The 15701-nt window shown below is 42.0% G+C and overlaps 1 protein-coding gene across 1 annotated transcript in view; it reads left to right on the forward strand.

The window, feature by feature from the left end:
• The window catches only part of SYNE1 (spectrin repeat containing nuclear envelope protein 1), a 286933-nt gene that overhangs the window by 133758 nt on the left and 137474 nt on the right, over positions 1-15701 (forward strand). The window contains exons 62-74 of the mRNA XM_083434682.1: positions 745-909; positions 1310-1482; positions 2721-2874; positions 3342-3485; positions 3952-4116; positions 5274-5591; positions 9230-9385; positions 10434-10604; positions 10873-11199; positions 11415-11567; positions 12978-13145; positions 13878-14054; positions 14513-14659. Coding sequence (XP_083290808.1) covers positions 745-909; positions 1310-1482; positions 2721-2874; positions 3342-3485; positions 3952-4116; positions 5274-5591; positions 9230-9385; positions 10434-10604; positions 10873-11199; positions 11415-11567; positions 12978-13145; positions 13878-14054; positions 14513-14659 — 2418 coding nt within the window. The remainder of the gene's footprint in view (positions 1-744; positions 910-1309; positions 1483-2720; positions 2875-3341; positions 3486-3951; positions 4117-5273; positions 5592-9229; positions 9386-10433; positions 10605-10872; positions 11200-11414; positions 11568-12977; positions 13146-13877; positions 14055-14512; positions 14660-15701) is intronic.

Below are 15701 nucleotides of genomic sequence, written 5' to 3' on the forward strand. Positions count from 1 at the left end.
ATCATAAATAATTACACTGGGGGGGGGGGGGAGTTAGTTTTTTTAGAGACTGTCCCTGTTTTAGTTCATGGGGCATCGTATTCAATGGAATTGAATGGGTGTTCACCATGTCTCATGACAAGGTGAACACCCATTCAATTCGATGCCCCACTCTCAAAACTACATTTCACATAAAACCAGTTGTTCTTTTCATGTTATTTTGAAGGAAATAAACATTGTGGGCTTTTTGATTCATGGTGATCAGTGGTATCGCCTAACAATACCTCTCATTCCTTTGGGGGCCCATGCAGTGCTCATGTAGTAGCATAGGCTCCCAAAGGGTTACTCACGAGATTGCCTTTCAACTAAAATGCCTCACATAATTAACAAAAACACATAATGCATGAAAAGTATAAATTCCCTTTTAAAAATGTTTTCCACATGCGATGGAGACCTATGAATAGCTATAATGTTGTACCACATGTACTCAGTTTAAATGCAGCAGGAAATATATGTATTTCAGTCATAGGGTACGAGTACATATTATACATGTGCTGTACACACCCATTATATAAAGACACAAAGCTGGAACAGACGGGGATCTCAAAGGCAAAGAAATTTGGACAGTTCATCGATCTAACTTTCTGGCCCGTGGCTAATCCTGACTTTAGTTTTCTGAGATTTCCCTTTCTGATTTTTTTCAACTCTAGTGGAATGATAGATTATCTGAATGGTTGGTAATGTTAACATCTGTATGAATTTAAGGAAAAGGTATCCAGAATGGACAGAATTGTAGCAGAGCACCAGCAGTTCTCTCATGATCTGAAAGAGCTTCAGGACTGGATGGCAGATGCAATTCAGATGCTAGAATCTTACTGCCATCTCACAGCAGACAAAAATGCCCTGGACAGTAGAATGGCAAAGCTGGAGGTAAGTGAATGAGAGTTCCCCAAGAAAACAAGTGGGGAAATGGTTAAATGCATCTTCCAATTCTTTACTTGCTTCCTCCTTAAACATCTTTCCATTGAAAAAAAATAGGTCATCTGTCACAATTGCACTTGCTTGCATACATCAGGTATTTCGGCGCTATGTCTAGGATTGTAACAAGTGTGAGGGCTCAGTTCTAAAAACAGCAGGAAAGGACTCTCTATCATTTTTCCTAATGGAAAAAGCAGACTGTTGTTTCTGCCTTTGTGACGTTTTTTCTGAAACTATGGTAGTGCTGTGGAACACTTTATTTCGCAATTAAATTTGGTGATTTGCAGTTAAATTTTATGGAAGGAGTACAGCATAATGATAAGGATGAAAACAGAATCTTTTTGTTTTACAGGGACTACTGTCGGTGAAACAGGAGAAAGAAATCCAAATGAAAATGGTGCTAACAAGAGGAGACTCCGTTTTGCAAAATACTTCAGTAGAAGGAGTGCCAGTCATTGAACAACAGCTGAGAACACTTAAAGACACATGGGCTTCCCTTTTGTCTGCTTGTATCCAATGTAAAAGGTAAAAGGAGTGAAGGTTTTGAAAAGGGACTTATATGCAGTTGGACATACTGGTTGGTATCAAAGGAAGCGGTTCTACAAGGACTTTTGGCTTTGCAGTGAAACTCTGGACCAGATTTTAGGAGTGCACGGGAAGAGGAATGGGAAGGGAAGTTCCATTGCAGAAGCAGAAATCTTTGCACTAGCAGAAGTGCATTGTTGGATACCATCCACAACAACTGCATTTTAAATCCTTTAGATATATGCTTAATTAAATTTGTAAACCATCAGTGTGCCATTTTCTCACAGACATTTCCCAAGTGTTCCTTTCGAACACTGGCCTATTTTGGGCAAATGGAGTCTATATTCATAAGCTGAGTCCATACTTTCCACTTTCAGAAATTTTGCATTCAGTTATTCTAATTTCTCTTTTTTAAAAAATAAAACCAAGGTATCAGATGCAAACAGGAAAACAATAGAAGTTCAAAACCATTTAAGACTCTGGGGGATTACTAGACATAGGAAATTTCTCAGTTATCAAATCTAAACAAGTTTGCTCAGAAGTACATTATAGTGAATTCTGTGAGCTATATTTCCTAGTAAATTTTATGAGTATTCCAGTTTAAATTATATAGTGAATGAATTAAAAAAAATAGAGAATTGGTCATTATTTGAATATCAAGGATCACACCCACCATAATTTGTCCCTTATTCATTAATTAGTTTCATAAAGAACTAGTATAAACATGACTTAATGGGAGTGCAAAGATTTCTAGCATTCCATAAAAACTTCATATATTTTTTTTCCTTTCCAACAAGACAAGAATGAGAACCTGTCCATAAATCAGCTGGACCAAACAGTCCATGTTAGATTTCTACCACAACTAAAAGCAATGCATGAGTTTGCTGTCATCCTCTTCCTCCAAATTCCTTTCCCTTTTGTGTTGTGTCTTTTAGATTATAAGGCACTGACATTTGTAAGCTGCTCTGGAAGCCTACTTTGGCTGGAGAGCAGAATGAGAATGTTGATGATGATGATGATTAGAATTTATATACTGCCCTATACCCTGGAAGTCTCAAGGCAGTTCACAGCAAAGTCAGTGCTGGCAGTTCAAAAATAAATGCCTGTTCTCCAGCTGCTACATATATAAAACTATAAGCATACATTGTGTTCTTGAATGCCCATGTTTGAAAAAATATGAATGAATGGGCCTCTATCAACTTCTTAAATGTGTGTGCCTATATTCATTGACATTTCAGCCAGCTGGAAGGAGCACTCTCTAAATGGACGAGTTATCAAGATGATGTTCGGCAGTTTACTAGCTGGATGGATAAAATAGAAGCAATCATGAATGCTTCAGAAAGGCAGTGTGCTGAACTTAGGGAGAAAAATTCTGCACTCAGCAAATCTAAGGTTTGTGAAAAGCCTGTTTGTGTAAATTGTAACAGCATCCACACATGCAGCCAAGGACTCTACATTCTTCTTACAGCAGTAGCATTCTCATGACACATTATAAACTACTTCTAAACTGCGTCAAGCAATTTTTCTTTAATGTGAGACGGCTGCTATGGGGGGGGGGGGAATAAGACTGATGTGTACACTGGTTATGCATGTATATTCAGGATATGCCCATCCTGTGTTCTTAATTAAAACTTAATTACTGTAAACATGTATTTAATTTATAAAAATTGTGCTTTTGATTATTGCTTAATTAACTGCTGCATAACTCTATTATACTCCTTTTATACCCTATTATACTCCTTGTTATACCCTATTATACTCCCTATTATACTCCTTATATACCCTATACCCATATTTGATAAATTATGGAAGCAATTGTCATTTCTAATCAGGTTGTTAACACTATTTTTGTTTTACAGTTACTTAAGGAAGAAGTGTTTAGTCACAGCACACTGCTAGAGACAATTGAAATTAAAGGCATGGGCATGACTGAACATTATGTAACTCAGCTTGAACTTCAGGACCTTCGAGAGAGATACCAGTTTCTCAAAGACAGGATAACGGTATTGCTTCTCTTGACAATTCTATGGCTTTTTTCATTTTGTAGAGTTATTTAAAGAAAGTGTGTAAAGCTTTTCTTGTGTCTTTGCTCATGGAATTCTGGAATTTGTGTTCTTAATTTAACTCATAATCTTAAATTACTGTTGAGTTTTGATGCCAGTTAATTTACGAGTAAATCAGATTACATGCAAAAGCTGTGTTTAGTTTATCTGTTCCCCAGTTATATCTTTCCTAAGTATTCAAAGTAATCTTCCACTTAAGCAGCCAGGCAAGTTAGAGACATCAGATATTTTTATTTTATTATACATTGCACTAGCTTTCCGTGTCTGGTGTCCTTCATTTGTTTGAATGACTATCCTCACTGACCATTGGCCATTGAAGACATTTGGAGAGCATCTGTTTGAAGCATCTGGTTTGTGTCAGGGAAGCTTTCTCTCTTCAACACTAATGAGCTATTTCTAACAACAGGAGGCAATAGCTAAAGCTGAAGAAATGGTCCGCTTGCATCAAGAGTACCAAATAAACCTGAAGGCCTTTGAAGCATGGCTAGAAAAAGAACAGGACAAACTCAACTGCTTGTCGCATCTTGAAGGCGATGCAGAGAGACATGAAGCAACACTTGGAAAGCTCCAGGTAGGGTTTTATATATGTTATGCCCTAATGAGAACATTTAGTACAAGTGGCACAAAAAATGTAACTTCTGCAGTGTATCCCCATACCCTAAGAACAGTGCTGCTGTTCAGGGCATTAGCCAACCTGGAACCTTGTGTTCTTGTTTAGGGTTTGAGGGAGGGGGGGCATTCGAGAGGAGGAAGGAAAAGGGAACTCTTCTTTCCCATCCCACTGAGGCCTTTCCCTGCTGTGATATACAGCACCGGAGAGCTCGTGTTTGCAGCAGGCTGCCAACCATGTATGGGGGCTTATTATAGCTAGTGTGTGTGTTCTTTTCCTTCCTTTCTCCTGAAATGTCCTTGTATAATGTGGGGAGGGGAGTTTGAAACCTCACCACATGCATCTTCTCTATCCTCATCCTTCTCTATCCTATAAATTATTGAAACCTTGAGTGGGCCAATTTTCTGTTCTTACTGGAACATAACTGTTCTTGTCCCAAGTTTCCTTGTTCTTGTTTGCTCTTTCTCTTTTTCATCTGACGCTTCAAAACACACTGTACATCAAGGAGGCTTGTTGATCCTCATCAGGCTGTTTGATGGTGGTATCTGAGTATAGTTTAAAAAATACTTTTCTGTTTATCTACAAACTGATATGCTTCTATATTCATAGAGAGAATGTTATAATCTCTGTTTTATTTTTGGGTACCCCCATTTTGCTTCCACATTGATAGGTATCCAACCACCAAAGTTCATTACAGTGGGCCGTCGAGTTACGGACGCTTCAGGTTACAGACTCCCCTAACCCAGAAATAGTACCTCGGGTTAAGAACTTTGCTTCAGGATGAAAAGAGAATTGCGCAGCGGCAGCAGCAGGAGGCCCCATTAGCTAAAGTGGCACCTCAGGTTAAGAACAGTTTCAGGTTAAGAACGGACCTCCAGAACGAATTAAGTTCCTAACCCGAGGTACCACTGTATTACAGGCAATGATGCGTGTTGGTTGCAAATATTATGAAATTTTATATGATAATCTGTTCATTGTAAACTGATGTCTGTGAGAACTTTGAAATGCACTTATGCAGTCTCAAATATATGCCAGCTGAATGTAGGGGCTTATACAGTAATACAGAATCTCAGTACGGAATTATGGAATGATTGATGCTAATCTTTCTGCATTTTCAGGAATTACAGATGCATTGTGCTGAGGGACAGGCCTTGCTTAATGCAGCACTCCATGTCAGGGAAGAAGTAATCCCATGGGGTATACCCCAATTGGAAGACAGAGTACTAGAGTCTGTACGTCAAGACTGGACAGTCTATCAACACAAGCTTTCTGAGGTCAGGATGCAACTAAACACTACCCTAAGCAGACTGAGGCTGATGGAGGACAAATTCCTGAAGGTGGATGAGTGGCTCAAAACTCTGGAGGAGAAAGTTAACATCAGAAATGGGCGGCAGTCTGACAGAGCCACAAAGGAAATGCAGCTACAACAAATGAAGGTGATTAAGTTATATGATGATGGTAATTTCTAATGGGCCTGGATTTACCGTATTTTTCGCCCCATAGGACACACTTTTTCCCCTCCAAAAATGAAGGGGAAATGTGTGTGCGTCCTATGGGGCAAATGCAGGCTTTCGCTGAAGCCTGGAGAGCGAGAGGCATCGGTGCGCACCTACCCCTCTTGCTCTCCAGGCTTCAGGAAGCTATCCGCAAACCTTGCAAGCCCTCTGGGAGTTCCCACGGGCTCACAAGGCTTGCGGGCAGCAGCCTGCCGCCCGAAGCACGGGGAGCCCTCCGGAGGACTCCCCATGCTTTGGGCAAGTGTCCGCAAGCCTTGCGCACCCGACGGGATGTCGCGCCGAGCGCGCGAGGCTTGGGGCGGCACCTTGCCGCCCAAAGCACGGGGAGCCCTCTGGAGGACTCCCCGTGCTTTGGGCGAGTGTCTGCAAGCCTTGCGCACCCGACGGGAGGTCCCGCCGAGCGCGCGAGGCTTGGGGCGGCAGCCTGTCGCCCAAAGCACGGGGAGCCCTCTGGAGGACTCCCCGTGCTTTGGGCTAGTGTCGCTAAGCCTTGCGCGCCTGGCGGGAGGTCCCGCGGAGTGCGCGAGGCTTGGGGCGGCAGCCTGTCGCCCAAAGCACGGGGAGCCCTCTGGAGGACTCCCCGTGCTTTGGGCTAGTGTCGCTAAGCCTTGCGCGCCTGGCGGGAGGTCCCGCGGAGCGCGCGAGGCTTGGGGCGGCAGCCTGCCGCCCAAAGCACGGGGGCCCTCTGGAGGACTCCCCGTGCTTTGGGCTAGTGGCGGTAAGCCTTGCGCGCCTGGCGGGAGGTCCCGCCGACTGCGCGAGGCTTGGGGCGGCAGCCTGCCGCCCAAAGCACGGGGAGTTCTCCAGAGGGCTTTGGGCGAGTGTCCGCAAGCCTTGCGCACCCGACGGGAGGTCCCGCCGGGCGCGCGAGGCTTGGGGCGGCACCCTGCCGCCCGAAGCACGGGGAGCCCTCCGGAGGTCTCCTCTTGCTTCTGGTGGGTGTCCGCAAGGCTTGGGGCGGCAGCCGCAGCTGGGGGGGGGAATAAATTTTTTTTATTCATTTCCCCCCCAAAAAAACGAGGTGCGTCCTATGGGCCGGTGCGCCCTATAGGACGAAAAATACGGTACATTTAGAATGTGCAGCCTGCTAATTTGCATCAGTCCTGCCAATGAGCTTACTAACTAATTTGTTCCAGGTGCTGACATAGTAAGTAAGTTTGTACATCTGAAAGTTGGGCATTTATTTCTATCTGTGCCAACTATTTGGTATTTCTTGGATAAATGTAAATGCAAATGTTTCCAGTCTGAACACAGGTCACCAGTATTATTGCAATGTGTGAACGATGTGCGTATCTTTCTCTGGCGGACCATTATAAAAATAGATGAAATAATAAAGTACCCTGGAACATATTAATGAATCCTGGCTGGAATAAGAATACTCAGCTTGTTCTGGCCTACTAAGTAAAAAAGTAAAGGTAAAGAACCCCTGGATGGTTAAGTCCAGTCAAAGGCGACTATGGGGTTGCAGTGCTCATCTCGCTTCAGGCTGAGGGAGCCGGAGTTTGTCCAGAGACAGCTTTCTGGGTCATGTGGCCAGCATGACCAACCACTTCTGGCGCAATGGAACACCGTGAAAGAAACTAGAGTACATGGAAATGCCATTTCCCTTCCCACCGTGGCAGTACCTATTTATCTACTTGCACTGGCATCCTTTCAAACTTTTAGGTTGGCAGAAGCTGGGAAAGAACAACAGGAGTGAACCCTGTTGAGAGGATTTGAACCGCTGACCTTCCGATCAGCAAGCCCCAGAGGCACAGTGGTTTAGACCACAGCGCCACCTGCTCCCCAAGTTGCTCTCCCTAGTTGCTCTGGCGGTGGCCTTTGTATATTGTAAGGGCTTTCCTTGTGGAGGTACTTGCTGGGATTGATTGTGTACTTTTAGCTGGGATACAGAGATAGATTGGAGCTTTGTGATAGACTGGTTATGTGTTGCTGGTCCAGAAGAGTACAGAAGACATGAAACAGTGTTTATCAGTGATTTGGCTCCATGTGAAAATGAGTTGTGTAAATGTATGCGTAGGTGCAAAATAATGGGATCTGTGACCCGTCTGTGTGTGTGTGACTGAGTCAGCTGAACAATCTATGATCCTGTGAGGAAGGAGATTAAGTGTGTACGTTTATGTGTAGGATACGTAATTGGTAGTTGAATAGAATTGAATAGAAATTCAGTACACATAAATATAAATCTGCAAATAAAGCACATCCGCATATTCTTGTATGTCACCCAGTTGTTGTTCTTTAGTCGTTTAGTCGTGTCCGACTCTCCGCGACCCCATGGACCAGAGCACGCCAGGCACTTCTGTCCTCCACTGCAGCTTGGTCAAACTCATGTTTGTAGCTTCGAGAACACTGTCCAACTATCTCGACCTCTGTTGTCCCCTTCTCCTTGTGCCCTCCATCTTTCCCAACATCAGGGTCTTTTCCAGGGAGTCTTCTTGTCTCATGAGGTGGCCAAAGTATTGGAGCCTCAGCTTCACAATCTGTCCTTCCAGTGAGCACTCAGGGCTGATTTCCTTAAGAATGGATACGTTTGATCTTCTTGCAGTCCATGGGACTCTCAAGAGTCTCCTCCAGCACCATAATTCAAAAGCATCAATTCTTCGGCGATCAGCCTTCTTTATGGTCCAGCTCTCACTTCCATACATCACTACTGGGAAAACCATAGCTTTTACTATACGGACCTTTGATGGCAAGGTGATGTCTCTACTTTTTAAGATGCTGTCTAGGTTTGTCATTGCTTTTCTCCCAAGAAGCAGGCATCTTTTAATTTTGTGACTGCTGTCACCATCTGCAGTGATCATGGAGCCCAAGACAGTAAAATCTCTTACTGCCTCCATTTCTTCCCCTTCTATTTGCCAGGAGGTGATGGGACCAGTGGCCATGATCTTTGTTTTTTTGATGTTGAGCTTCAGACCATATTTTGCGCTCTCCTCTTTCACCCTCAGTAAAAGGTTCTTTAATTCCTCCTCACTTTCTGCCATCAAGGTTGTGTCATCTGCATATCTGAGGTTGTTGATATTTCTTCCGGCAATCTTAATTCCGGCTTCGGATTCATCCAGCCCAGCCTTTCACATGATGAATTCTGCATATAAGTTAAATAAGCAGGGAGACAATATACAGCCTTGTTGTACTCCTTTCCCAGTTTTGAACCAATCAGTTGATCCATATCCAGTTCTGACTGTAGCTTCTTGTCCCACACAGAGATTTCTCAGAAGACAGATGAGGTGATCAGGCACTCCCATTTCTTTAAGAACTTGCCATAGTTTGCTGTGGTTGACACAGGCTTTTGCATAGTCAATGAAGCAGAAGTAGATGTCACCCAGTAGTGGAACATTAATCTGAATCAGTGTTTAGGATTGGGCTTCATTATTTCAGTGTTCTTTTTCTATTCCACAAAAATAATATAGTATAAGTGCTCTGTGTTTAAAATGCCATGCTTATAAGTGTTTATTTAATAAAGAGAGGTTCCATTTTTCTGTTTTCATTTTAATAGTTCCTAAACCACATTTTTGTCACTTCTGTAATATTATAAAAATGAATATTTTTCTTTTCCACAGAAATGGCACGAGGAGATAACAGTCTATAAAGATGAAGTTGAAGAAGTTGGATTGTTAGCCCAGCAAATTCTGGAGGAGAGTCATACTTCTAGCAGGATGGGAAGGCAAGCGACCTACCTTGCCTCTCAGTACCAAGCTCTAGTTCTTCAAGTACTGGTGAGTTATAAAAACGAAAAAAGAAGTAGAATATATATATAGAGAGAGAGTGTGTGTGTTATTCACTGTTAAGTGAAAAGTAACAGGTTTTTTCCATCAGGCTAACTGGTTCACATATAGACAGTCCTAACTGCAGTTTAGGAGTCCTTCAGTCTATTTAATTTTAAAGCTTCCACCGATTTTAATGGTCTGCTTCCAGCCCCATTCTATCTTCTAGATGCAGCTTTTCCTTGCTGATATATCCATATGAGGATAGGGATGATAATAGAGGCAGGGCCAGCAGTGTAGTCTTGCTGCTCCTTCAACACATGGAAATAAAGAATGAAGGAAGCTTATATTATCCGCAGAAGCACACAGAAGGTTCTGTTTTCCTGTAGGCACTTGAAGTAGACCAATAAGCTTGGTATTTATGTGTGTGTGGCAGGAATGATCTAGTAGTAGTAGAAATAATGATGATGATGATGATGATGATGATGATGATGATGATGATTATTATTATTATTATTATTATTAATATCCCACCCATCTGGCTGAGTTTCCCCAGCCACTCTGGGTGGCTCCCAACCAAATATTAAAAACACAATACAGCATTAAACATTAAAAACTTCCCTAAACAGGGCTGCCTTCAGGTGTCTTTTATAAGTAAGATAGTTGCTTATTGCCTTGACATCTGTTGGGAGGGCGTTCCACAGGGCAAGCGCCACTACCAAGAAGGCCCTCTGCCTGGTTCCCTGTAACCTCACTTCTCGCAGTGAGGGAACCACCAGAAGGCCCTCGGCACAGGACCTCAGGGTCCGGGCTGAATGATGGGGGTGGAGACACTCCTTCAGGTATACTGGACCGAGGCCGTTTAGGGCTTTAAGGGTCATGACCAACATTTTGAATTGTATTCGGAAACGTACTGGGAGAAAGTAAGGGCCTCTTCTGATCTATGTTTTATTTATAAACAGTGTATTTTGTAGTTACTAAAAGAGATGCAAGAAATGGAAAGAGATACAAGAAATGGATAAATAGTCAGTATTGAGACCTGTTTAAAATTTGCTTGCAGGAGCAAATAAAATTCCTTGAAGATGAAATTCGAAGTATGGATGAATCTGAAGTGTGCTTCGCTGCTTACAAGGAATGGTTTGGAGCTACTCTTAGGAAATTCAGAGATGTTGTGACGAAGTCTGATGTTGTAGATAAAGCAGCAATGGAGAAGAAAATGCAGAAGCTTGAGGTATAGTTTTCATATGACACTGGTACAGCAATTTAAAACAACACATATTTTACCAGCAGTACATAATGAGGTTGCAAAATATAAGAAAGCTTAAATCAGTTACAATTGACCATAACAGAAGACAAAGCTCACTCAGAACAACTGATTAAATAAAAATGTATTCACCAAGCAGCTGATGCTCAGCAGTAGGAATAAAACTGAATCTGCAGAAGTAATTTACTCTTCAGTCGCAGGCCAAAATATATACTGTCCATTTTTCTTCTTACAGGATCTCATGAGTGACATGGATGTGGGTCATAATTTACTGAAATCAGCACGTGAAAAAGGAGAGAAAGCTATTAAGTACATGGAGGCAAATGAAGGGGAACAGCTAAAGAAAGAGATCAATGGTTGTGTGGAGCAACTTGATGAGATGACCAGCTCTATCAGGAAAGAACACACAACCTTAGAGAAATGTCTCCACCTGACAAAGGAATTCTTAGATAAGTACAAAGTACAGACTCAGTGGCTGTCAGAGTATCAGATTGTACTACATACCACAGTGGATCCCAAAATGGAATTATATGAGAAAAAGGCACAGCTATCCAAATATAAGGTAAATAAATATTGTGAGCTACAAAATGAGTGAAGTCTTAAGCCAGAAAATGTAACTTGCTTGTAAGTCTCCCATAATTTAAGGATGACTTCACATCACATTTTTAAATGGGTTCCTTCTCAACACAAGAAAATAATGATACTCTGTGTGTTGTGTATTATATATAAATCCTGTATTCGTCTTGAAGCACATTTTAACTTTATTTTTCCTTTTAGTCAATTCAACAGACAGTGTTTTCCCATGAGCCTTCAATAAAATCTGTGACAGAAAAAGGAAAATGCCTTCTTGAGCTAGTGTGTGATGTTAATTTGGCAGAGAACATTCAGAAACTTCAAACTGAATACCAGGAGCTCTGCAGCACAGCAAAGGTAAAATACCTAGGGTCTTATTCAGCTAACCCAGTGCACTAGGAGAAGCCAGCACAAGGATTCTCATAACTGCAATGGGAATTCCCCTGTTCATTGCCTGTACACATCCCATGCCATCCCCAAATTTGCTTTGGAAGGTTGAGAGAACTCCTGGAACAGATGGGGGGAGGGCAGGAAGGGGATTAAGGTTTGGTTGTGCAAGGAAAATCCTTGTGCTGGTGAAATGTTAGCCTTCGTGCTACATGGAATACAAGCCATGGCTCTATATAAGCCATGTTTTCTGCTGTAAGATGGTAATAATTATTTCTGCAGGTGAATTTAGGCTTGAAACATAGGCTGCCTGCAGTAAGGCCTCTTCATGCCCTGGTGACAGCAGTCCACAAATAACCTACACTAACGAAATGTTATTAAATTTGCAGATCTTTCCTGTTGGTTGTGGGAAGTAGGTGACTAGACAAGTAATTTTTGGAGGTGGGGTGGCACACAAACAAAGATTAAAATGTTTGTTATTCCTCTTGTTCTCTAGTCAATTAATGCATCATGCTGCAGATCGCCTCTTTTAAAGTGGAAATTTCCAAGCACTTGGCCACAGCACAACACTCTGTTTTTTTGCAAAGAGCTTCAAATTGCACACCACAGTACAGCTCTACAAGCACATTTCAAAACATTATCCTTCTCTTTGCTCTTGTTTCTTTTTAGATTAGATTTTTAAAGTATTTCTTTTATTCCAGTGTATCATAAAATATAGGGACACGGGTGGCACTGTGGGTTAAACCACAGAGCCTAGGACTTGCCGATCAGAAGGTCGGCAGTTCGAATCCCTGCGACAGGTTGAGCTCCCGTTGCTTGGTCCCTGCTCCTGCCAACCTAGCAGTTTGAAAGCACGTCAAAGTGCAAGTAGATAAATAGGTATCACTCGGGCGGGAAGGTAAATGGTGTTTCCGTGCGCTGCTCTGGTTCACCAGAAGCAGCTTAGTCATGCTGGCCACATGACCCGGAAGGTGTCTGCGGACAAACGCCGGCTCCCTCGGCCTATAGAGCGAGATGAGCGCCGCAACCCCAGAGTCGGTCACAACTGGACCTAATGGTCAGGGGTCCCTTTACCTTTACCTTTATCATAAAATATACTTTGTATGGACTATGATCACTCAAAAAGAGCAGAGGGGGGAAATAGGTACTGAGGCAGGCTGATGAAACAATGCATGTGAAGAGCTGAGAACAGTGTTGTGAAAAGGAGCATAGATCCCTCTCCCAGGGCACAGGTGTAATTACAAACAAGTTCTGGCAAAAAATGAAACTTTTTCATACGAAGTTAAACATGTATTTTCATGCTTTTGCAATCGGTATTTTGAGGGGCGGGCATTATTTGGAACTCTCTTTGAAATGTAACTGGTTTCTATGATCATGCAGGCTCATGTTGCAGTTTTGGAGGTGAAGGTGAAACAGCATGAAGAATATAACACTGACTTACAAGAAGTGGAAAAGTGGTTGCTACAGATGTCTAGCAGGCTGGTTACTCCTGACCTTATGGAGAACAGTAATCTAGAAATTATAACACAACATTTAGCCAACCACAAGGTAGGTCTAAATGAGCAGCAACAAATCCCCTTTTTCGTATGTTGTAGTGGGCCTTATGAGATGAATAATATTTCGAAAGGTCATATATAAGATATAAGCATGGTAAAAGGTCATCTTACAGAAAAGCAAGTCATAAGTTCATGTTTACTTTAAAGGCACATGAGACGTGATCAGATTGATTGGGATACTGAAATGAGGGTTTCCCAGGGGCCCTAGGCGAGATTGGCTCTACCTGTGAGACTTCAGAGACAGAGCTCTGATGTCAGAGAGACCGATTCAATGTTGGAGCCTTGCTCTCTGAAGACACTGGTCCCTCAAACGACTGTCGCCCCAAGTGACATTAGAGTTGTGGCATTTGCATGTCCTAAAAGGATGCATAATAGGGGCATTTTGGATTGTGGCCTGGGTCTAAAAGATGCAAAGCGATGCTGGCCACCTGACATGCTCTGAAACTGGGGAGATATTTAATCATGCTGCTGAGCATCAGTAAATTTCTTCCTACCCTTTCCCTTCCATTGTTTCCAGTAGGGAAATAGCCTTTTATATATATAAGGAGGAGCACCAAGTATTTCTCTGCCCTCACTTCTGCCCTAATAGCTTGAGCCTGGCACGGTGTAGGATGAGGCAGCTCAGCTGCTTTTGTCCTAGCCTGCCCCCCTTTGAATGGTGACTATTAAATGCTGTAAACATTTTCTGTGATATGTTGTGGTGTTTTGAATGCTGCTTTCTTAGGCAATGATGGAAGAGATTGCTGGATTTGAAGATCGTCTGAACAGCCTTAAAAGCAAGGGAGATGACTTAATAAATGAGTGTTCAGAGCATCTCCAAGCAAAATTTAAGCAAAATATAGAAACTCAGCTGCAGGGAACAAGGGATAGCTATTCAGCTATATGTAGCACAACTCAGAGGGTAAGTCCCTATTCATGTATGTTTAGTAGATGTCATTGTAATGTATCATCTACTAGATGCAATACAAAAAATACAATATAATTGAAAATACTAGCAAACAGGGTACAAAATGGGTATCTGAAGAACTGAAAACTGAACATAATTACAGATGGAGGAAAATGGAAGAAATCTCATCTAAGAGTTGAATTGGAAACTCATTTTGGAACACAGGTCATTAGAAACTCATTTCGGAAAACTACAGTAATATCTATAATGCTAATATAGACTATATGTATGTTAGGAGTCTTCTGTCTCTTTACTTATTTGCAGCATTTCCATATGGCCAATTAGCAAAAGGTTTTTAGGTGTTTTATATGTAAAATTAGCAGTTTACTGCCAGCCTGTCAACTTGGGAAAAGTTTTATCTTCAATAATGACATCAGAAATATTAGGCAACTTATTCATGCTTTTTTTTGTAGGTGTACCAGAGTTTGGAGCATGAACTCCAGAAACATGTTAACCATCAAGACACACTGCAGCAATGTAAAGTTTGGCTCTCTGCTGTTCGGCCAGAGCTAAAGCCAAATCCTCGTCCGCCTTTCAGCATGGCAGATGCTGTTAAGCAGGTAAGAACAGTCCATATTGAAACATTTGATCAAAATAGAGTATTTACCAAAATGGCTGAATCCAAACGTGAGCATAATTAAACAGAGTTGAGTTGTGCAGGACCCTGGTGTGGGCTAAGCACCCAGGATCACACTTGGCAACTGGCGGAGGGGTTCTGGCCAGGCGCATGCTTTGATGCTATCCTCCCCCAGGTCCTTTAACCCTCCCAGGTTGAGTTGAGGCAACCAGAACTGTACCCTGTATTCCAAACGCTGTTCAACACGTTTGGCTATCTCCAGCAGAAATTGTTTGGTAACGCCTTTCTGTATCATTGTGGCGTGAATTTCAAATAAATGTTTTTAGTGTTCAAAAGATATACTTTGCATCTGTATGCAAAAAGTCCCTAAAGACTTTAAAGTCCAAATGTGCATTTTGGAGCCGCTTTAAGATACAATCCTATATCTACTTATTATTCTCCAGATTTCTCAAACGTATTTTGAGCCATTGGAAAATCTTATGTAAGTGTTCGGCATGTTGGATCCAGAATGAGGAATTCTAGCTGTGTCCTCAATAAGATTTATCACCCCCAAATTGTAACGCTACTTAAAAAAATTAAGTAGTATATTCCGTTCATGAAGGAGTATATATCTTGCAGAGCATGCCCTTGAAAAGCTGCTACTTGAGGTTGTAATATTATTAAGACTAGGCTGGATTAAGAAATTAGAAGCCAGACAGTGATGAATCTGTTCAGATGGACAGTAATTAGTTGGTCTAGACAGCCAATCCCTTATTGTTAATTCTCCAAGAACCAGAATCTTGTCCTGTTTCTGTTTTATGAAGTCAGTTTGTCTGGACATAGCTTTCAGTCAGATCTCAAGTAGCCTAACAGATACTTTGGGTTTTTTGGGAAATGTTAACTATAAACTTAAATATTAGCATGCATTAATATAGTGAAACAAGTTGACAAGTGGATGGATAATTGCATGCTTTGTTGATGTGTTGCATCTTTGTTATTTATTATTTATACACCTTTCTGAATAGTTTGTAACAAAAATAACCATG

The sequence above is a fragment of the Podarcis tiliguerta genome, assembly GCF_965153285.1.
Source record: "Podarcis tiliguerta genome assembly, chromosome: 3".
Taxonomy (NCBI): domain Eukaryota; kingdom Metazoa; phylum Chordata; class Lepidosauria; order Squamata; family Lacertidae; genus Podarcis; species Podarcis tiliguerta.